This window comes from Pholis gunnellus (assembly GCF_910591455.1).
Source record: "Pholis gunnellus genome assembly, chromosome: 24".
NCBI lineage: Eukaryota > Metazoa > Chordata > Actinopteri > Perciformes > Pholidae > Pholis > Pholis gunnellus.
In genome coordinates, this window is record NC_136551.1 from 10,588,777 (window position 1) to 10,613,344 (window position 24,568).

Sequence of the window (24,568 nt, forward strand, 5' to 3'; positions counted from 1 at the left end):
GGCTTTAAAAGAAAAAATAGTCCTGAACTGCCATCAGCTCAGTTTCATCCTTCGGTAACTCTGACCCAATATGCCCGCACGCTTTCAGAGGCAACACCCAGGTCACAGGCTTTTCTTAGACTCTGCTAGTCTGGCAATTTTTTCTTCTTCATATTGCACACTGTGTAATTAGTTCTTTGTAATTAGCGCAATTTATTGCTTTGCGTATCCCTTTGAGACGCAACTACTTGAACACAAAGGTCTTAATTTGCAATATTACACACTATGTAATTGGGAATTTGTTTCTTCACATCCCTCGGAGACTTGCAGACATGTACACGTGTAACCAGAGTGGACGGGGAAAGCAGGTTGTGTTTCAAGGATAAGCTGGTGTCAGGGGGGGGGACTTGTACCTTTTATGTAATTAGACCTCAGTCCACTTTATTAAAAAAAGAAACAGCCAATCAGAAGCTCATCAGTTGCCCTACTGGACGGCGATTGAACCTGAAACCCTCGTGTGTACGTCGAGCAGGTCTCCTCAACAAGCTGCACTCCGGAGATAAGTGAAGTTTTACTCAATGTCTCCTGTAGCTTCCTGAGTGCAGAAATAGGCAATAACCCCAACTAGATACTAATAATAGTAAGAATAATAATGGCCAGCCCCATATGGAATGAGATCTAGTCCCTTATTGGTCTGAAGTGACGATATTAAACAGGATTATATGGCAGGTGACAATGCGGCACCAGCCAATTTCCCTAGATATGAAAAGGAGAAGATTGCAGGTGGGATTACTCTGTGTGTGTGTGTGGGGGGAGACATGGTCGCCTCGCTCTCTCTGATTGTTTACCTTTGAGCTGCTGCTTGTCCTCCTCTGCTTCTCCCAGTTTCTGTTTGCCCTGCTCCTCCTCCTCCTCCTCCTCCTCCTCCTCCTCCTCCTCCTGTTTGTCTTGGCGCGGTTTTGGACTCAGGCCTTTTCCCCGGCTGAGCTCCGGCTCCGGCTCTCTGTCGGAGCCGGAGAGGACGACGCACGCCTGGCCGCGTTGGGTCGCGGGCGGTTGCTGGGGCCCGGGTGGCTCTGAGCCAGAACAAAGAGAGGGAGGGAGGGAGGGAGATAGGGAGGGAGGGAGGGAGAGAGAGAGAGATGAAGATGACTTTATTGGCCGAGCCGCACACAGTAATCAGACTTTGAGGAGTTTCATTCCCTGGCGAGACATCCATCATCTGAAGAGTGTGACAAGATGACTGCTGACATGAAAGCAGAACTCAATATGGCTCATTAGTGGTGTTATTAGCCATCATAAGTCCTCTACTGACGACGTTAGAAGATGCGATCGTGAAAAAAAACAGATACACGTGGGCAAGGGGTGTAGTGGAATGTCTAAACGCATACAACTGTGCATTGCTCAGCAGCACGTTGGCAGTGAAGCAGAGGGCTGCAGATCAAACACCTGCCACACACACACACACGCCCCCCCCCCCTCCCTCCACCAGCTCTTCAGATCAAACAGTCAACGTAATTTGCCGTGAGAATAAATTACATTTGTGTCACATTGTTTTGTTAATTGCCCGCCTGCATCATGTGCAATTAAACCTAAACAAAAATAATTGTCGATCGCTGCATCTGTGGTGGCGCTCCAGCTGAGCAGGCGTTCAAACAGCTGATGGTGGCGGAGCGCCAATCGCAGCTCCGGCTATAAAAAAGAAGAAATCAGCCCACGGCACCTTGCGGACCGGCTAGCGAGCTCGTTCTGCTGTCGGACCATTTCGGGTGATTTTCATTCACACCGACTGTTAGAATTCTGTGAAGGTCAGGCAGAAATCTAAGCCACAAAAATGTTAATGGATGCAAGGATTATGCCGTTGCCATTCATAGACTGCATATTATTTCAAATGTAAGCGGCGTTCTGAGGCACAAACGGAGGGTTCACGAGTACGAGTACTATTTTCAAGGTAAAGCTTACGGACAGATCGGCTGCTAAAGGCATGAAGACAATTATCTATAACCGAATGTAAATGTCACTTTCAGTCTGAACAGAACTTCTTACAGAGTTTTTTTCTCTCTCCCCAACTTTCCTAGTTAAATATAAATCACATCCTCTTACAGTATTTGTTGAACTTGAGGTGTGAAATCTAACAAGACAGTAAGTTGTGAGACTCTGCGACGCAGAGGGCTAATTAGTGATCCTGCCTCTCCGTGGCTTGTTTCCTCAAAAGGCCAGCCTCTAGTATGCTCCCCACAAATGTCATCCTGGTCTCCAGGGTTCCTGGCCCCGCAGCTGCCCCCCCCCCTCCCGTCGCTAACAAGCCGAGCGAGACCACGGAGAGACGGCTCAATTTGTGTTGTCCCCGCCGAGGAAGACGTTAACGGGGGGGAAATCCTACAGGGCCGTGCCGCGACTTTACCAGTCAGCCCCCTTGTCCCCCCCCCCCTCCAATCAGGGCCCCATTTGTTTCTGTAGTGGGTTGATTAGGTTCCGGAATTGAGTCTCGATTCCCGGCGCACTAACATACTACGACACACGAACCCTACGTGTGGGCCGGTCGTGAGCTTATGAGGGAAATAATCACACGTCTTTTATTGCAGCCTGCAGGGAGTGAAGCAGCTGCAGCCTGTGGCACAAGAAGAGGAGAGTGCTTTGTCCTCACATGAAACATTTGTTGTTAAATGCTAAAAATTGGCCAGAAAATAAAAAATCTGGACGTCGACAGAGTGCTAGCCGAGAGCCGGGAGATAACCAAATTGCCCTCTCCCTGTATACTCTCTCACGGCAGGTGCCGCCAGACAAATTGCTGGTCTGCTGGTGAAAAAAAAAAGGAGCTGAAGGATTTGAACCGCCGCCCACGCTCTCCTGCCCTGAAGAAAAGCTGCAAACACAGGGAGCTCAACACCGCTGATTCAACCTGAGAGCGCGCGGTTGAGCCGGAGCTGGCTCGGCGTTTACTGGCGCTAAAATACACTTCGGGAGAGCGTTCTCAACAAAGCCCACCCGAGATGTCCGACCCCGTCACATAAAAGGAGCTTATAATGCATGACAGTTTGATTAAAAAACGGTTCTTGATTACTCGGGGATGTGGCACAACAGTGATTCAATTTGTGTCCAATTAATGAAGGCTGTTGTAATTTGGTAAGTTACCCTCCCTGCCGCACAGGTAATAGAGTGCCAACACCTTCAGATGACGAAGACTTGGACTTTATAAGCTTCCCAACAAAGATGTCTCCAAAATTAAAAATAATTTCGATTTCATAACTTAACCATTCGCTAAAACCCCTCCACGGAACAGCAATTGTTTAATCCTAGCTTAGCAACCGTGGGCACGGCGGGCCTGTCAAGGATTTCTCAACATGCCAAAGTGGTGTTCAAGCAGCTGAAGTAAGAGCTATACTCCATATATAACAAGGGTTTGGAGGAAGGTGTCAAAAAGACAAAAACACAAGAGCAAAGGTATAAGGAATGGATTAAACGGTGTGTTCACCTGCTCAAACGTAAGCTATGTTAGATGTTAGCATGCCCGGCTAACTACATTAGCAACCTAGCAAGGCTAAGGCTAACTACATTAGAAAAATACCTGTTCAGGACTGGAACATGCACTACATGGGGACCAAATTACTTCATCAAAGCTTAGGCTAACGTTAGCTTGCTTTTTTTGGGATAGGAGAGTTAGCACTAACTGCTAACAGCTATTCCGGTCAAACCTGTAGCCAAAGATATCGTAGGGTTAGTCGCCAACCTCAGAGAAAGAACAAAACTGCTTCTATAAGACATCTTCTACGGGTTTAATCAACTGGAGATAATGCTGAGTTTTGCCTGGAACATGTAGCTTTAGCTTAAGTCTTTTAGCATGACATCATTTATGGGGCTGTCAGGTGCATATTTCAGAACTGGGACACTTAAAATGACTTTTAGGAACATTTCAAATAACTCACGGATTTAATGTTAATAAGCTAACGCTAGCTAGCTTCAGCTGGAAAGAGAGAAGCTGCTTTGCTTTACTTCGGTGTGAAATTGGAAACCCATTGATACCAAAAACTTGTATGAATTTTGAGCGGCAAATCTACCGCCATTATCACCGCATGTGCAGTTCCTGGACGGAAACGTTTAGCATGCGTAGCAACGTTAGCTAAGGGAAAGGGGCTTGAATTTGTCACTTTGACATTTGGTAGCCAGCTTCAGACCTGCCATCAAGCTTCAAAACTTTCCATCCTAGAAATCGCTCTCATTTCCTGCATCTCATTCTGGTACAAGCGCCTCATGGTGCAACAGACTAACATCCCTCTGCATGCTGACTTGTTCTTCCTCTACAGCTGCTGTGTTGTTGTGTTTTTGCCATGCTGCTCAAATCCACAGACAAGTGAAGGCCACTTCTTCTGTTCCTTTACTTTGAATGCGACCCCAGTCCGTGCACCATGCGGCTGTGATTCTCGGCAACGCGTCTTAATGCCGGTGACACAACTTTCCTTCCCGTCATTGTGAGAAACTGTCGCTCTTGAAGGGATAACATCTCTCATGTTGCGCCCCGGAGCTGATTATTTTCTTACATTGCCACGCGCTGAGGACTGCGGTGCCAAGTTGAGAGATATCTCCATAAATACCGTTGTTACTTCGCGCCACACTGTCATTTACAAATTTAGCAGGTTGTTAAATTCCCCGTCTCGCGAGCTGACACGGCCCCCGCTGCTGTGAATGCAGAGTGGCGTTTGTGACAAAGAAGAGAGCGTGATTGCTGAATAGTTATCGAGCGTCTGCTGAGAATGACATTTTTTAACACTGTTAAAAAATGTGTGTGTGTGTGGGCGAGCGCGTGGGTGTGTTTCTTTTTCCCGGTGACGCTCTGAGGCCGAGGCTTAGTTTGAACTGTTGAGTGCACCGTCCTCACTTCCACTGGACTGAGCTGTAAACGAACCCTCAGCAGAGCCAATATTTACCCTTACACTAAATATAGATCCTGGATTTGCATAATGACACTTGAGTCATTAAAGCGCACTGGTGAGAAATTGAACGTTGGGTAACGCGTATGTACCGTGCATGTGTTTACGGTACACTGAATCCTTTATGAATGGAAAGGAGACGATGCGGCTGCAGCACTGCAGACCCACGTCAAGTGGGCCGAGGTCATTTAGTCACGTATCTTTGCATTCCGATACCTTGAATCTATTTACAGTGCAATTGTTAATTGCTGTTAATTACCTCAGCAGCTTTTAACTGTTGTAAAACGGAATAGTTCCGTTTCTTTTGCTGAGAGAAAATCGCTCTCCTGTCTGCATTGCCGGCAATGCTGATTAGCTTAGCTTAGCACACAGAGTGGAAACGGGGGGAAGCAGCTAGCCTGACTTAAAACACACAGCATTAGAATAATGATAAAACTTCAAGTGCAAAATGCTTTAGGTTATGAGACGTGATGTCATTAAGTGTATGGACATGATGTAGTGTACTTATGAAGCCAACAAAGAGCGTCAAACAAAGCCCCTCATTTCCTCTCGTACACACCGTCCCAGCCTGGCACGGCTGTTTTGTTGGATGAATCATCTTCGCCAACTGCTGGTGTTTTGATTTTTTTAATTTAGTTTGTTTCTTCCCCCACTTGATTTTCAGTGGGAGGCTGTGTCAGAATCCGATGAAGAGCAAAGATTGATCCGAGTGCTTGGAATTATGGGTTTTGGCTGACTTTAACTCGCAGGCGCTCCGCTATCAATACCGCCGCAAAATTAGCGACGCTTGAATATCACCGCTGCTGAAATGGCATTGTATTTTAGGACGGCACCTCAGACATGCCAGGTCATAACGAACGAACCCCCCCCCCCCCCCCCCCCCCCACACTCTCCTTTGCAGGATACAATCATAGGCTGTCAGAGATATCAGCTACAGCCGGCTCAACTTTTCCCAACTTTGTGCGAGACGTTTGCAGCAATAGTGGGCGTCTGTTCTCTCTGCCTCTCCCTCAGCTTGACAGGTGAGAATTACACTGAGTCCTTGTCATTGCAGAGAGAGAGCGAGAGAGCGAGAGAAAAATAGAGAGAGAGAGAAAGAGAGAGCTATTTCAGACTCTGGCAAGCCTGCCTCCATCTTTCGCTATCACGCGTCTCCATCTGGTGAAATCTGTAATGCTGTTCAAAAGTATTATGTCAACAGACTGGTGCGATTGATATTGACAGGGAGGGAAATAAAGAGATGACTGGATTTCAGCATCAGGTGCAGAGATGATGGAAATGTCGTTGTTGTTTTTTCCCCCCGTCCTTGATGGAATCGGGTTTGACATTAGGTTTGGTAATAATTGGGTGGTAATCCTACCTGAGCGGACGCCGGAGGGAGAGTGCGGGAACTCGCACATCTCGCAGTACGGCAGCAGGCTGCTGTTGGAGTAGGTGCAGGCCCCGCAGCTCCACTTCTCAGCGGGAGGGCGGGGCTCCGACAGCCTCCGCGGGGCCATGGAGGGGGAGGGGGCGGGGCCGCCGGAGCCGATCCCCGCAGCCGCCGACCTCCGCTTCCCGCCGCACCGAGACGCGGGGCCCTGGCCGGGCCGCGGCGTCCGGAGCCTCTTCAGCTGCGGGGAGAAGTCCTGGTCGGATGAGAGCGAGGTCTGGGACCGGGACTCTTCACCTCTCTCCTCTCTCTTTTCAGAGTTTGTCCCACTCTCTGAGGAGACAGAGGGAGAGGTTTCCTCATCTTCCCTTCTCTTCCTCTTCCTCTCCTTGCCGCCGCCCGGCGAGAAGAAGGAACGGATGTCGTGCTGCTTCTCTTTCTCAAACTGAGAGAAAGAAAGAAGACGCGAGTAACAATGACATTCATTTCCCCTTCTGACAAAAATACAAAGCAACTTTTGCTGATGCTACAAAGTCTTTGGTTACTCGGGACATAATAATGAGAAAGGCCTGATGATGAAATATGGATCACATGTTTTGCACAGCTGTTTCAATCGGCCGAAATCCCTCTGAAATCCACTGCACATTAGCGAGTTTCTATGAGAGAAAGCACAGATGGAGCGTCTCCTGCCACGCTGACACAGGCCCTGAGACTCGTGACTGCTCCGACTGGCAGCGATTAACTTGTTGATCATGTTAAATATAATACGTGTTGATTGATGTGGTGATTGGACTTTTTTTCTAGAGAAGGTGTTTGAGGTAATGGGCTTGAATTCTCCCAAACCTCAGACATATTCATTATTATTTAAATTTAGACGAGCTCTCATGTTCTTTCCTGATTACTGCACGCTACTCCATCTATTTAAAAAACAACCTTGAAGCGGCTGCACAGCGATTCCCGAACATGACGGCGATCACTCCGCTCCACACTGCGTCTTAAGTTTCCAAAACTGTAATATTTTGTAAGCGTGCGATTATTCACAATCTGTGGAGTGAAGACACGGCTTGTCTTTCTCCTCAAACGGCAACCAAAATATTAAACTTTCTGCCTCCTCATAAGAACGCTTCCATAGATATTGAACATACAGACTCGATAAAGGAAAGACTAGAGGGGGGGGGGCTGACTCACGTGAGTGAAGAACACGTCGTCTTTGGCATCTGCCGTGTTCCCCTCCACCGGCAGCACCATGCTGCTCGGCGTCCACGCGTCGGCGAAGTTGAGGAACTCCCACTTGTCCCGGTCGCCCTCGTCGGCCTTCAGGTAGCCCTTCCTGCCGTTCAGGGTGCTGCCGGTCACCGTTTCCTGCAGAGACAATGCAGAGTTTCCAGCGATGCATCATTCACAGCAAGGATTGCTTCATCGGTGGAATGTGTGGTGACGAAACTAAGGCTGAGCCCAAAGCCCCCCCCCCCCCACACGACGGCACCCACAGCACCTTCCTGTTGAGCATGGCCCACATGACGGTGTCGAAGGTGCCCTTGGCGATGAGGTAGTGCACGTTGACCGAGGCCGTCTGTCCGATGCGGTGGGCCCGATCCTCCGCCTGCTTGATTTGGCCGGGGTTCCAGTAGAGCTCGGCGAACACCACGTGGCTCGCGGCGGTGAAGGTCAAACCCTGCAGAGGACGGACGGACACACACACTAATAAGAGCCCACTTAGAACAAAAATACCTCATTCACCTCAAATGGAGCTCTCCAGCCCACATCCAATGAAATGTAATTTGGTGAAATCCTTTTTTCTTTTTAATAACTAGAATATTAGCAGCTAATTGCCGTATGAGAGCTTCGAGCACCTACTTCCTTTGATTGGAACGCGTGCACACATTTGCTCATCCAGAATAATTAATGTCAAGTTTATTATCGAGAGCGTAACACATTTTGGGCATTTATTTCTACTTGCACAAACCTCGATTAGGATTCCCTGCAACCGAGAGCAGTCATCATTATTGCTGACGTGCACCTAGAAGCCTATTTATTTTACCAAATGTAAAGCACTAGTTCATCCGAGTGCTCATAAGTGTTTCTGATGATCAAATTCAATCTTTTTAAAGACTATTCCAGAGTCATTTGTGAATCCTTGAACAGCAGATTCTTGGCAACTGAAATAAAAAGGAATGATGTTGAGTCATGAGTGTGTGTGTGTGTGTGTGAGTGACTACCTGACCGGCTGCCTGGATGCTGAGGATGGCCACCCGCGTCTCCGGGTCACTCTGGAACTTGTGGACCAGCTGGATTCGTTCGGAGGACGGCACGCTGCCGTCGATGCGGATGTAACCGGCCTGCAGCAACACAACGTTTACTTCTTTGGAGAAAATAAAAAAAACTCTCAAAGATGATAGATGAGCAAGAACCAGACGGTGACAGCTGCCAGCTGTGCAGCTGATGGAACACGTGCTTTAAAGCAGCACTAATATATGTTTTCATTTGTGTTATGTCTCCTTTTAAAAGTCACATATTCTCATTTTCAATTTGAACATAATTAAAACTTTTAAGGCCAGACTAACTAAATCAAATAGGTTATTTATCACCAGCCTAGAACAGGCGGCAACCTCCGGTTCTGACGACTGACGCTAATGGGGAAGTGTCTTAAAGCTGCATTCTCTCTAGTGTCCACCAGGGGGCGACTCCTCTGGTTGTATAGAAGTCTATGAGAAAATGACTCTACTTCTCTCTTGATTTATTACCTCAGTAAACATTGTAAACATGAGTTTATGGTCTCAATCTCTAGTTTCAAGTCTTCTTCAATACAGCATGATGTTCATTTAGTAAATGATGGTCCATTTAGAGTCACACAGACCATAAAGCAGGGGATGCTTTAGGGGCGGGGCTACACAGTGATTGACAGGCTACTGCAGCTACCAGAGCCGTATACGGCGTCTCTACGTCACTCCCCCGCATTCCAAATTCGGTAACTTCTGTTCACCGGTTGCAAAAATTCAAGATGGCGACGGCCAAATCGGCAAACTCGAGGCTTCGTAACGGCATTCCGCGAACCAACATGTGACGTCACGACGACGCCACCCACTCCCGCGGTACAGTCGACGGCCTAGAAGCGCCGAATGGCTGGAAGTGCACCAGCAGATCTGCAGATTGCGAAAGCGCTGTTGTCTGCACATTTCTTTGAATTGACTAAAGGTTCACACGGTTTGCGAAGGGGCCGCATTTAACAAAGCCAGTGCAGATTTGTGCTGGAACATTAAAAGGCACGGGGGCTTTTTTCCCCCATTAACCTGCATTCTATTCTGGTGGTATTTCAATGACGGATGTACGAGCCGGCGGAAAAGGCAGACAAAGAGAGAGCGTCCGTTGAACCTGAACTTGACGATCGCTGAGCTCCTAATGCACTCTTTTGATTCGGGTCCGTCGCTCCTGCGGAGCGGCTCAGTGGCACTGTGCTATGCTACTGTGCTATGCTACTGTGCTATGCTACTGTGCTATGCTACTGTGCCTGCATGAATATGAAGATGAGAGAGAACACAGAGGTCTCGTTTGAGCTTTCCTAGAAAAATAAAAGGTTGAAAATAAATGTGCTCGCAGAGAACTAAGCATCCCAGCAGGTTAGCACAATAAATAAATAACACTCTGAAATCAAACCTGCTGTTTCATCACACTGAAAACATTCACAACTCAGACCAGTTGGCAACGGGCGAGAAGGGAGGGAGCGGTGCGGAGCGTAAAAAACAGCATAACGTCGCGCTCCTGAACGCAGCGCGCCGGCTGTCGTTGGCTTTTTTTAGCTCCGTCCCTGTTAATTGCCGAGTGCGAACGCACCGGAGAGAGAGCGCCTCGCATGTGGATGTGCGATCACACGAAACACCGCTGCATTACAGTTCGACAACACCTCCCCGACCTCTGACACACACACACACACACACACACACACACACGTTGACTTGTGAAGCGCGTTAGTTGTGGAAGTTTACTTTCTGAGAGGGAGAAAAAAGACTTTCTTTAAGAATGAGGAAAAATAATTAACAATCTTAGATGAAGATGATTGATGGACTGCTCGAGAGGTGCTTGATACTAAATGCATATTGTGTTTCAAAATAGAATTAATTATCTACATATTGCACTGGAGTTGCACTACACACCTGAATTTAGCGTATCAAGTGTTGGACGCAAACAACTTCTGACTGCCAACACCTGCTGCACATCCCCCGCTGACGCACAAGGCCGGCTTGTGAGCTTAGCGCTCAGCGCTCCGTCTATGTTAATCACAGATACGGCGAGGATTTGACTTATAAACGCAGCGGGGCGACGGATGAAAGAATAGAACCTAAAGTATGGGGCCAATTACCTCTGGTTAGCCAGGAAGGAGGGGTGAAATATGAATACTGCACATTTAGTGATTACAGGTTTACCGGTAATGGGCAGTACAGGTTCGCTGCAGCTGGAAAAGAAAGGAACAGTGCTCCCTCTCGTTTCTAAGTGATTGATAGGGCAAGAATAACACAAATTCCAGCTCTTTTTAAAACACCTTTTTTGATTTAAGCTTTTTGTTTTGTGTTTTCAGTGAAGAAGCAGTTTTTTTTTGTTTTTGCATCCATCAAAATCAAGATGTTTGACCACTCGAGGCCACCGTACATGCAAAAGCCATCATCCACAATGGCATCCGATTAGCCGATTCTCCCAACACAAAGCACTTCACGGCAAACAAAGAGAAAACATTCGGGTTTTAGAGATTCAGTCGGTCGTGGTTGTGTACGAAGCAGCGATGTCATCCGTTCATTAGCCTCGGTCGGGACTAGCACTATCCATCGTAGGGGGCAGTCTAGTGCGTCTTTTCAGCACTTTGTAAACTCTGTTTTTTAAAGGTGCTGTATAAATAAAGTTGGCACAAACAACCAGAGAAATCAATGCACCGCGCATATAAATACATCTATTAATAAATAAGTCCCTGTAATCAGCCGAGGGGACGAGACTCCTCACAAAGACGTGACCGCATCACCTATCTGGATCGGAGTCGTGCGGAAAATCGGTTTTGGGGTAACATGTCAAGTGTCACGTGTGTGTGTGTGTGTGTGTGCGTGGAAGTGTGTGTGTTGCTTTCGACCCGCTCCAGTTGCCTGCGGAGCGCCTGAGGTTACCTTGGCCTCGACGGCGGCCTCGGTGCAGGCCTGCAGCATGGTGAGGTGGTGGGCGAACACCAGGAACTTCAGCTGCTCCGCCTCCAGCATCATCTTAATGTAGTCCTTCACGGCTCCCGCCTGACCCCACACACACACACACACACACACACAGACAGATACAGAAATAGACACAGATGAAAGAGAGCTGCTGAATCCATCACCACACTGGTCGACCACACGGCACGGAGGAATCGGCCGGATCAGTGAAGAAGCCAATTAATCACCGCGGCATTCCTCTCCGCGTGATCGATTCTCTATTGAATGCCGCGGATCTGGACTTTAAAAGCAGCGAGCTTGTGGAGGCGACCGGGCGGTGGGGGGGGGGGGGCACATTTGTCAGCTCAGATAGTGAGAACAAATCAATAACTCGCAACTTGGAGAGATGTGATTGGTGTGTGTGCTTTTCCCCAGACTCAAGGAGAAGTCACCTTTTGTTCCACAGACAACAGGAATTTACCAACAACTTAATAAAGAGAAAGTCATGAAATTAGATTTATTGTCAGATATTCAGGACATTTTCACCCGTGTGTCAAAGTTCACCAGCTTCACTCTGGAGTCGCTTGGTTCTATTTCTATGTTTTTACTAACGCCTGGTATTTTTCTACCTGTTCGTCTTGATTTATTTATGAAGTCAAATGCTAACACTGCTTAAAAAAAGAAATCATCATAGTGCGGATTCAACAGGATCTTGCGGGCCTGATTGACAGCGTGAAGCTAACGATCTTGAAAAAGGAAGCAGCAGAAGTGCCAGACAGTTAACTGTGCCCTGCAGGTATCCGTATCTATCGTTCCACCGCTCGCTGCTGCCCGAGCGACGGCACCGTGACGGCTGTGCGGCCTGTCGCCGCTACTTCCTGCAAATCTCGGGAGTGGATGTGCTGAGCGAGCGTGTCATTGAGCGTCCGGGGCCTCGTCTCGGAGCCTCGGAGGGGAGGGGGGGGGCGTAAAAAAGCGGCCGAGAATAGCAGCGACTAGTGAGAAATACTGAGTTCTGATTCCAGTCAGAGGGTCCTGTCTCAACACCTACTGCAACCTGACAACCTCTGCTGCCATCACACCTGCTCTGGTGGGAAACCTCTGCTTCAGGCCTGCTGATAATTAGCCGACGCGCCCGATAACGAATCTCATCGCCAGTCCTGCCGACCCCGTTATGATCTGGGGTGTGTGTGTGTGTGTGTGTGTGTGTGTGTGTGTGTGTGTGTGTGTGTGTGTGTGGGGGGGGGTCCTCATTACCAACGGCTCGGGCTTCACCGGGCTTCCTTCCGCCGAGTTTAATTAGTGCACAAACTTCTCGGCTGTCTGAAGCGGCCCCGTTAGAGACCGCTTTAAAGTCCGGCATCAGAGCTGTCCTCTCTCTGGGTAATTGGGAGCAGATGCTTGGCGGGTTAAGCAATAAAAATACCCCAAAGGCGTTTGGCAGCTCCGTCGCCAGGCGGACTGGCAGGCAGGCGGGCCGGCAGGGGCCACGATGCCGTCAAAGTGACAGATATGTGTGAACGTATCGCACCAGTACACCCCTCCTGATGATCCACAAAACCAAAAAAGGAAGAAGGAATGCGTTTTTTTGTTTGTTTTCTGAAGTAGAAAGTGTGTCTCGCTCTTAAAAAAACCAATAGGAGAGGAAATGAGACTGGGTCGGGTGTATCGGCTTTGAGGTGGGTGGTGGTGGAAGGGGGGGGGGGGGCTTTGCAATGAAAGGAGGTCCAGTGTTAAGGCTAAACTGAGCAGAAATCCAATCAGCAAACAACGGCGAGCGCAGAAAAAGATCCAAGCTCGGAGGCAGGCTGAGCGAGCGGCGCGTCGATGATTGCGTTCGGAGGTTATCTCCGGTCTTCCTTGACCTCCGGGCGCGGGTGGGCTGCGACTCCTCGGGGCTCGTCGGGCTAATTGAGAGGACCGCCCGGCTCTTGAACGCGTCACATGATTGGCGAGGGGATGCTGTGTTTGGTGGGAATGTTTACTCAACGCGTGCGTGAGAGGACCGTTTCCACTGAGGAGCGGGAAACGTAAACGCTCGTTAAGATCATCGCCGCCGGTTGCTCTGACCCCAACCTTCCTCATACTGTGTGCATCGAGCCACCTTTCCCCCGCATCGCTTATTTCTCCCTCGTTAAAAGAAAAGAGAGAGCCGTCACTTCAGGCCGAGAAGGCCGGCCCGAGTTCCCATGGCAACAGCATCACAGAGGATGCTATTTTCAGCGCGGCGTGTAACGTCGAGATAAGGTGTAATCATGCCAGGCCGGACGCAACTAAATAATACCTCGGCTGTAACTCCCTACTTTGTCTAAGTGCTTTCACCGGCGACCATTAGGCTCTGTTACCATGGCGATGCCTTCCCAAGCGCTCAGAACACGACGCCATCAGTTCAACACTCCCTGAAAACATCAAACCCGACAAAAGAAAGGGGCATTCTTGCCAATTCGGAGGCGATTTAAACGGTTGCGGGTGATGCACGTGGTGAGTTCTAACTGTGGGGAGCCTGAGAGGTGCAGCACCTCCGTGAGGAAGAGCGGCCGCCGTCTTCCTCACCACTTCTGTGCTCATGAAGAACTGGGGGTAGCTTCACTTAAAACACACCAACTATTAAAGGAGGTTGTTGTGTTTGTGGCTCTATTCGTTTGTCGGGTGTCACATTGTCTAACAGGGTACCGGTTCCATGCGGTTCCAACACTCAAACAGAAGGAAATGTGCATTTGTTGGGGACTATTTTCAGCTGCGGAGCTTTTTCTCCCCACCCTCAGTACTTAATAGCAGGATTCAGAGAAATACTGTTTAATGACAAAGGCCGGGGTTCAAACAAGAAATACTCAAGCACCACCTGGTCCCCCCATTACCTTGGCGATGGCTGTTTGCTTGTACATCTGTGTGACCAGGCCCATGACCTGAGTGAAGGGGTTGTCCGTGGCGCCGCCCCCCGACCCCAGCCCCTTCATCAGCCGCTCGTACTCGGCGAAGCTGGCCGAGGCCTCCTGTAGGGCACAGAAGAGACACGGTGGACACGGTGAGGCCGATGTCCTTCATTTCTCCATCCGCACCTTCTTTCTCTCTCGCTCGTACTTTTTTGGTGATATAAAGGGCAAAACAATTAATGGTGCTGCTGGGTGTCCTACTTTCCCTGGAAGAGAAAGAAAGAAAGAGGGAGAGAAAATAGAGAGGGATGGAGAATTCCCAAGGATGCATCCCCCCTCCCTCCCTCCCTCCCGGGCTGCTGAGCTAGGTGGGTCATGAGCATCTCCCAATTATAGCCGCCGTGTGACAAGCCGGGGTCGAAGATGGAGAAGCAGCCGGGCCGGTACAATAAATCAAAAACTCTCTCTCTCTCTCTCTCTCTCTCTCTCTCTCTCTCTCTCTCTCTGATTGGCGAGAAGTATTTAAGGGCAGGAGTTGGGGAGCGCAGAGAAGGCTAGCCCTGTTTATCATTAAAACACATGGAAACACTCGATTCTTCACGCGACAATGCAACATATGATGTTGGAATGTGACAAGAAAAGCAGCACGCTGTATTGAAAGATTGGGTTTGCTTCCATTTTCATGCATTGACTGCTGCGGGTCTATAATCTGAAGTGAAGAACCCCCTTGACTTTGTCATTACAGGCTATTTTTTGCCTTTTGTCCACAACTCATCTGCCTGAATTCAGGCTGAAAATGTGTTTTTTTTCTTTTCACACATTTTCAGCAAACGGCGACGAACACTTCCTCGAAGCGCTGCATATCAAACGACGCGGAAACTGTGAAGCCATATGGCGGGCTGAGGGAAGAGGTGGTCCGCGCGTGATTAAGCACATAAACACATACATGCAGGGGAGGGTGACGAGTGAGCGAGGTGGGGGGAGAAAAGAGTGAGAAGCCTTATTAATGGATGCTTTTTGTGAAGTTTCACAACTGATTTTTCCTTTTTCTTTTTTGCGCGAGCGGTGGAATGAGAGAGAGGCGTTTGGTGAAACATAAGAGCGTTGCACCATTTAGTGAAATAATTAGCATTTTAGCGGATTCGAAACCTCGTCAAAGTCAAGGACGGCCGGGGGAACGAACGGCATCGCGTTTGCGGCACCTGCGCTTGGACCGTCTCTCAATGTTTATTTCTAATTAAAAAATTTCACATTCAAGGATTGCTTTGTAATCTGCTAGGGGGGGGGGGGGGGGGGGGACCTGAGTGGCTAAACAATCCACCCTTGATGATATTCACTAGACTAACACTGACAAAAGGCCAGGGCTGAAAACGTAAAGGGCAGGAGGGGCATAAAAAGTGTCTGCTGTGGAAGATAAAAGCCGTCATTAGGGAGTAAAATGAGACGGGGGGAACAAGGCTGTACTGGCGAGTGGTGCTGGTGTACATTAGATATCGTCGGCTGGCAAAACTGGGCTTCAAAAGCCAGTTTGTTTATGCTTCATATTGTTCATGTTTTTCCATTTCTCGTGGAGGAGGCACAATGGCCGTCGCTTTGGGGGGGACTGGCCACTTCACATCTCCCTTTCACATCTCTTAAAAACCAGTCCATTTAGCTGGGAGGGTAAAATGGCCGTCTATTCTTCTCAGCGGACAAATACCTGTTTTAAAAAACACTCACCAGCCAAACTAGGAGTACCGCCTCGCGGTGGTGTGCCTCCGCCAACTGTAAAACCACTTCATCGTTTAATGCTATTCAATTGGTCATAATTAGCATTGAGTTATGGCAAAAACCTTATCGGTTCATCCCTGAGTTGGACGTTTGTGGCAAATTTGAAGAATTTCCCTCATTGCGTTCCTGGGTCGGACCAACAGACGAAGACAGGCGGTCGCTCCTTTTGTTTCCGCAAAGACGGATGATCTGCGAGCTCATTTATCCGCAGATGTTTCAGCGTCACAGCTGCTGATTCGGCCAACGTGAGAGGCCAGCGAGGAACGACTGCGGAGAACGACTGCGGAGAACGAGTGAGAAGAACGACTGCGGGGAATGACTGCGGGGAACGACTGCGGGAACGACTGAGAAGAACGACTGCGGGGAACGACTGCGGGGAACGACTGCGGGGAACGACTGCGGGAACGACTGAGAAGAACGACTGAGAAGAACGACTGCGGGGAACGACTGCGGGGAACGACTGCGGGGAACGACTGCGGAGAACGACTGCGGGGAACGACTGCGGGCAACGACTGCGAGGAACGACTGCGAGGAACGACTGCGGGGAACGACTGCGAGGAATGACTGAGAAGAACAACTACGGGCAACGACTGCGGGGAACGACTGCGGGGAACGACTGCGGGGAACGACTGCGGGGACTTTTTCCAACCGTTACGCACGTACGTTCGCTGGCCTAATTGGCACCACCGTGTAGGAACACCGACCATATTTAGCCCCCCCAATTAAAGCGTCCCATAACATTTGAGGAGAAAAAAATCCTGCATCATCACTTTTCATGAGCAACGTCCTTATTGTCGTGTCATTCCTGGGACGTTGGCGTAATTAGAGCTAGGGCTTCCACTCCTGCTGCTTCTAAATGTGTATTGTTCTTTGTGCCGGTCCCTTTGTTGCGTCGACATCGGTGACCCGGCGCAGAGAGCGGAGGCCGGGCGCACAGGCCCGGGTCAAAGCCACATTAGCAACCACGTGTGCTAATGCATCCGGCGTGGCGTGGGAGGCGGAGACCGCAACCATAACTTTGGGGAGGCGGGAAAAATAAAAAAAGAGATGTGAAACACCTACACACCAAACATGACATCCACTCTACAAATGCCCTGGTAGGGAACACACACACATGCACACACACACACACACACACACACACACACACACTGTCTATCTGTGCGAAGGGGTAAAGACGTAAAAAAACGCATAAATGTCCTCTCTCGAGCCAGTGTTTGGTTTGTCCGTTCTGGGCTACCGTAGAACGTGGCGGCGCAACATGGTGCACTATGTGAAGAGGACCATTAGAATATATTAACACACACACACATATATATATTACATTTTTTTGTTAATGCTAAAATATATAAACAATATGAATACAGCTGCCAGCGAGGTGTCATCAGAGCGGCCCCACACTGTAACAGAAATAAAGAGGGAACGCTCCGACATGAAGTGCTAAAAGAAGAGGTGTATGACTTGAGACTGGAGGCGACAGGCCTGGAAATGGACGAGAGAATATTATACTGTATTTTACATCGTCAGCTTTTATAAGGGATCTGCCATGTGACAGATACAGGAGTGTTGGAGCCACAGAGGTGCAGAAGATGCCGTGCCGGAATATGCCGATAAAGTCAGAAAAGCGCGTAAATTGGCAACTCATGATGAAAGTGTTGCTGGTAGAAGAGATGTCCGCACACTTAAATCTACGCAGAGAACACTTTATTTTTAGCTTTCGTTCTAAAAGGACCTTCATCAGAGCGTACCATGATGAAAGTGGTCAAAAAGCGACATTTACAAAATTCTAACAAGAGTTAAAGCAGCAAAATAAATAAAAAGGTGATGAGCAGGAGAGTATCATCTGTATATATATATCATCTTTAATCACTCCCCGTGTGCTGAGAATAAACCCGGAGATAACAGAATTTAATTTTACCTAACAGCGTGAATCTGCCGCATCTCCATTAATCGAGACCTTGCCACGCGACTGGGTGTTTAGACGCGACGCTTTTGGAATTTGCGTCAGGCATGTGTGTGTAAACGTTGGAGCTTGTGCGATTAATCATTCGGTCCATCAACAGAAAAATTGTTTGGGAGCTATCTTCATGGTTAATTAATGGTTTCTCAAGCTGGACATTTGATAATGTCACCTTGGGCTCTGGGAAATTACGAGCGGCACCTAATTATTATCTGACATTCACACAGAGCCATCGACTCGTGATTGGTCTGGAATGAAAACAATTGTTAGCTGCAGCCCTAGAAAATAACGACATCGGCAGAGGGATTGGATGTCCGACAAAAGGCCACATGTTGTCGTCTGACATGTACCTTTGCGGCCTCCTTAGGCAGGTCGAAGGGGATCCGCTGGCGGACTTTGGGGGGCAGCTGCTTGAGCACCTCGGCCTTGAGACGGCGGATCATGATCTCGCTCAGCCGCCGGTGCAGCTCCTCCAGGTTAGACGCCCCGCGACAGTCCCACTGCCTGCGAGACCCGAAGTACCTGTGAGAGACAAAAAAAGCTGTGGCTGCAGATGCATTTTATATATTTCGAAAACCGAGAGAAACTTCCTCAGAAAGCATAGTTATTTACGGCAATGCCCTGGAGTAGTTAAACACATTTAAAACATTCCCACCTGGGAGCTGCCCGGCTCTGCAGCAGCCTTCCATCGTGTGCTGCAGCAGTCGTTGGGGGGGAATCCGTTTTTTTGCTTAAGGGCAACTTTGCAGAGCAGCAAACTATTTTGTCTAATGGCCACGGCAGCAGGTTCATCCCAAAACTCGCCTGGCAACTTTCGCAATCTATCTGCCAAGCGGATTTCTTTTAGAATAGAACTGGCCCTCCACACAAAGGCTGGTCATCTGCCATATTGGCTGGAAGTGTGGACAAACTTAACAAGCCACTGCCAAAATGCGCCGTTTCACACTTCGGTATCTAAACGTGTAGTTTCTGAGGGAAGGGGAAGTGAAAGTGTTTCTGCTTCTGGTTTGCTGAGAGGGGATTTGAACCAGCAACTCCACGGCTGCGGATAACGTCACTATGTGACAAGGCGCGCTCGATCTTTCGCGTGAAAGTTGTGGCTCAGAGCGGCGTCCCCCCCCCAGCCACACGAGCGCTATTAGATACAAAGTGTTATCACTAATGCCGGCGGGCCCATCCACAGCAGAGCTGCCCGGCTGTGATGGACATCCAAAACAATGCATTTGATGTGCGTGTTCACACGTGTAACTGATCGTAACTGGCAGCCAGTTGGCATTTTAACGCTTGGCTTCGGTCGGGGTCTGGCTCCGACAACAAAACCACCTCAACTCAATAGCTCAGGTACAGCCCACCTCATCCCAGCAGACACTTGAAAAGAGTGAGAATTTAACGGTAGATGAGATCTACTGGAAAGTCTGCTTATATCATTGAGCAAGGAATTAAAAGTGTGTAAATAAAATAAAGTTTAATTTGACGATTTAGGAGATAAATAAGATACCACTAAATTTCAGCAAACCAGAAGCTAGATCCAGTTAGCTTAGCCTAGCTTAGCTTAGCGTAAACACTTGAGGCAGCGAGCCTAGATCTGTCAAATTCACCCTGTAATACCGCAACTCGTTTCAACATATTAGCAACGCTGGTAGGTGGGTTAGCTGTTTACCTGCTGCTTCCAGTCTCTTTGCTACGTTACGCTAAGCTAACGGTTTTCCGGCTCTCGCTACACAATTACCTTCAAAGCTAACTCTTGGCAAGAAGGTGAATTAGCGTGTTTACCAAAATGTCAAAGAAGTAGCATGTGACATGTATAGTAGCATTAAACTACACTACAAATAAGTGGGACAAAGTGTGCGAGGTGCACGTTAGCTTGTGTGTGTTGAAGACTCACCTGTAATGGGCGTTGCAGAATTTCTTGGCGTAGTCAGTCCAGGTTCCGAGCCTCTTGGGGTAGAGGGCATCAATCTGCATGAAAAGCTGTGAATCACAGAGACAGAAAAAGTCTTTATCATAAAGATAAACTATAAACTTCATCACTCGTCTCTACTTAAGCTAATGTTACATTATGTTTTAGCGATCCCTTGATTGTCACGTAGCTCGTTGAAGCTAATGTTTGCAAACTTTAGCTAAATGCTGCTAACTGACATGGCTAACGCCGACTCATTTAGAGTCAGAAACTCAGCAAAGTCAGTTTGTGACTCTTCTCAATTTCTGCTACCGTTACTACGTTTCACGTCACAGACACATAATTCAATGAGTTTATCAAAAAGAAGCTAAACTCAGCTAAGCTAAGCAGCTGCTGGTAGTAGCTTGGTATTTAGCGAGCAAGCGCAATCAATCTTCCCATCTAGCTAACTCTCGGCAAGAAAGTGAATAAGCACTGCAAGTCCCCAAATGCTAACAATGATAACTTTTACTTTGGAAAAAGGTATTTTAGTACATCTTGTATACATTTCACCATTCTCATACCACAGCCTTTAAGTTTAGCAGCGTGACTTGAAGATGGCACCCTATTTTAGCAGCCACAACTTCTCACCTTTTACTTTCTGAAAGCCGCGCGCAATAACTCAAAGTACAGAGAGCTTTTTTGGGGGCGTGCTTTAATCACAGACCTTACCTGCGCTCTCGATTAGTCTACTGTCATGAAGTGCATCTTGTGTGCAATGTATTTAGGGTCATGTTGTCCTTCGCCTAGTTTACCAGCCACGCGTTGTGCGACGGTTTATTTGTGTCAGCAGCCAACTAACAAGGTCAAATCGCCAGCGCAGTCAGATAAGGCGCAAAAAAGAAGAAGAAAAGTCATCAAAAAGATCTTTGCATCATTAAAACATAGAAAGTGACAGGCTGTTCTGTCGTCAGCGTTAACGTATGGCATATTTGCAGTATTTTTGAAGCGATGACAGGCAATCATCGGCGAGGCGATCAGCCACACAGTGCGAGCGCTGTTCTAAATTCAGCGCTTGTTCAACAGGAACTTTGCATCCCCCCCCCCCCCGCCCTCACACTGTTGATATAATAGGTGGGTGGAACGAGGGCACACGGTGAACGGTGCAGCATGCCCTGAGCTGTGTGCTAACTCGATGTCAGAGCCACCAGTGAGTAATGACGGCAGCGGGGAGGCTGGCACAGCGGCAGGGACAGGTCTTATCAGGTTTATGCTGCGGATGATATAAAATGTTATATTCGGTTTCAGATTCCAGTGGCAGGGAGAGAGATGATATCTTAAAAAAAAAAAAATAACCTCAACACTGCGGGGCAAGGCGATGGCAAAGACAGGCTGGCATGTATCTCATGCACACACACACACACACATGCAGTATATAACGCGCACACACACTGGCTTCGTGACACACCTCCACATTTCTTACAAGCGCCAACATTTTTGGAATTAATTAGCTGCCTGGGTCTCAGTTAATTATCGCGATCGAGTTGAGGCAATAATTAAGTTTTCCCTGCAGCGACGTGGCAGTTTGATGACAGAGCGGTCCGAGTCCCGTCTCACGCAAGATACTTAAAAGCAGTCAACACGAAGCCGATGATGTCAGACTGGTGATGTAGTCGGTTATCAGCTCAGTTTTCTTTAACACAACAGGGACAAAACTAACAAATGTCACCAAATAGCACCAGATTTAGCTTTACGTCTGTTTTAGATTGTGTTTTATTTTAAATTAATTCATTGCAATCATTGCTTTTTATAATTAATTAAATTAAATATTCTTCATGGTCTCACAGACTACACCACTCAGACTCCTCACTACCAGAGTGTGACAAAACAATAAATAACCGCTGCATGTGTATTAATCCGCAGCTGAAAATAGTCCCTAATACATGCACCGTTTCCTCCCGTTTGAGTACAGAAAGGAAGTTTCCGTCTGAGCTGCTTGTGATTCTGTCGCTGTGCGAGTTGAGCGTGTCTCAGGTGAAAAACAGGTGATGTCACTTACTTCTGTGCGCCAATCAGGATTGAGAAACACAGTCCTGATGAAGCAGATTAGTTTTTGACTGTTAAACTCTTAATAAATAAATAACCATGGATGTTTTTTCCCCCAAAACTTTAACATGAATTATTGCTATTCGATATTATATATATTTTGTCATGAATATTTAATTTTGCAGATGAATACCTATATTATAGGGCCTCTAACTACTGTCGTCATCTTGCCTCTGCTGGGTTTCTTTGTATTGTTCGTTCAATGATTTATCGTGTGTATATATACATACATATATATATATATATATATATATATATATATATATATATATATATATATATATGTATGTATCTGTCAACACAGATATTCAGATTATGCACGTTATGAATAATAAATTATGTGGCAAATCAACTGCATAATTTGTAAACATAGTAAATAAATTGACTTCTTACACTACATTATTAACTACAGCCAACATAAGCTTACGAGCAACACCGTAAAAGCCCAAATGAGTGCTGCTCCCGGGGCCGGAGAGGACGACCGGAGGGAAAGTAGAGACGGCGTGAAAAGCCTCAGCACAGGGCCGTATCAGCGCCCCGTCAATAGGGCACGGTGGACGTACAGTACGTCTTATTGATGCTGTATTGTCTCCTCACGATGGTTTTCCATTCACTTTGTCCTGCAGTGATGGAATATGGCTGCAACCCGCTGCTTCGATGCATCATATATAAAAATGATATAATAAATCATTATGGAGATGGGGAACGGCTCCGGCGCTCTCCAAACACCGTTGTCCTGTGAACAGCCCTTCTTATTGTCTCTAAATTCAATAGCCCCCCCCCCCCCCTTATCCCCCCCCGCGCCTCTTTTTATTACTCGTCTCATTTATTGCAGCGCGGTGTCTTGTTCATATCGGCCTTTGCAAATGAAGTTTTTGCAACAAAAGGTTATTGAAATAAGACCACGGGATCCTGGAGGATAAGTGATGCCGGGGAGAGTTAATTGGCTTTTTCGAGTGTCGGAATCTGCTCCGGAGCAAGTTGCCATGGCGATCTACCTGCGCTGTATTGAGAAGGAGCCAGAGATGAGCCCCGAGTTAGCTCTGTGGCCCTATAATGTCTCTTCAGCAAGGAGAAAAAACTAAATACTAAAAGCATTTCTCCAACTCTGACCATGTGATCAGGTTACCTCTTCAGGCCGACCCAGGGCCGGGGTGCCGGTGAGCAGGATGGCCCGCTTGGCGCCCTGAATGAGGGGCGCCAGGATCTTGGTCCGCGCCGCGTTCCTGGATTTGAGGTAGTGCGACTCGTCCACCACGACCACGGCGAACCGCTGCCTGCTCAGAGCCTCCACCAGGGGGCGCGCGTCCGTGGTGAGCAGGCCGTAGCCCAGGACCGTCACCTTACTGCTGCTGATACGCCTACACACACACACACACACACACACACACACACACACACACACACCATGTTTACAGTCCATTGCTTCCTGCTGAAGAATGGGCTCAGTCATTTCCTAAAACATCTGGGCACTGTAGTTTTTGAGCAAACGCCACTCAAACAAAGGGGCATCGATTGGGGACTATTTTCAGCGGCGGATTAATACACATTTGGTAAGGAGAGCATTGTTAAAGGCAGAACGGTGTAGCGAAGAAACGTGTCACCTGGTGCAACAGTGTGGCTCACCGATGTGTTTTTAAGAGACAAAGGGAGCTCTGTGGCGCTGAGGGAAGACGACACATCGGGCCCGCCTCATCCTTTACACTGTAGTCATCTTTAACATTGACAAATGTGTGTTAACACGCAGAGCTAAATACAAACTCAACATCTGCTCCAGTGCGTATTGACTGAGCCCTCAAGGTAAAGCAAACCAGACTATTTAAAAAGGGTGTGTGTGTGTGGACTTGATAAATGTTACAGCACACAAAGGAAGACACACACACACACACACACACACACACGGACACGGACACGGCCAGGAACAAACGGGCGGTAAAGGAATCCATTCCTGGGCTGTATTGGAATTTAGTATGCGCAGCCCCCCGAACACAAACACGCAGATGAACAAACAAACACAGCGGTGGCGTTCGGCTGCAACGGGACTCAATGAGAATCTCAGAGAATTTCAAAAACCTTCCCAGCATCTGTCAGCTTCTAATTCTTTGTCTTCACCGCGCACACACACACACACACAGCTGAAATAAACCTGAGGTGCATTCATGTTCTGCAGAACAAGTGAGTGAGCACACTGGGAGGAGGAGCTGCATAATGTTTCCTCGCCGTACCGTCATTAACACATCCCGGTTCAAGGACACGTTTTTCCCCCAGAAGGCTTTCACAACTTCATTTTGCGCCTCGTCTGTGATGCGAGGTGGATTTTTTCTCTCTCACACATTCAGAAAGTTTTTCATTCAAAATTAAAAGAAACAAAAAACACACACTCGGGGGAACTCTGGGAAAGTTGGGACGATACTAAAAGTACGAGTCCACGGCAAAAACCCAATCAATACGAACAGCTGGGTGGAAATGAGACGCGTTCCTCCACCGCAGCATTTCTTTTCTTTTCTCTGAAGCCCCCCCCCCCCCCCCCCCCCCC

General features: G+C 48.1%; 1 protein-coding gene across 1 annotated transcript in view; it reads right to left on the reverse strand.

Moving 5' to 3' along the window:
• Positions 1-24,568, reverse strand: part of zranb3 (zinc finger, RAN-binding domain containing 3) — a 56,515-nt gene that overhangs the window by 25,357 nt on the left and 6,590 nt on the right. The window contains 10 exon segments of the mRNA XM_079185986.1: positions 828-1,055; positions 6,268-6,724; positions 7,468-7,641; positions 7,775-7,954; positions 8,499-8,618; positions 11,427-11,546; positions 14,303-14,437; positions 18,398-18,569; positions 19,933-20,018; positions 23,162-23,393. Coding sequence (XP_079042112.1) covers positions 828-1,055; positions 6,268-6,724; positions 7,468-7,641; positions 7,775-7,954; positions 8,499-8,618; positions 11,427-11,546; positions 14,303-14,437; positions 18,398-18,569; positions 19,933-20,018; positions 23,162-23,393 — 1,904 coding nt within the window.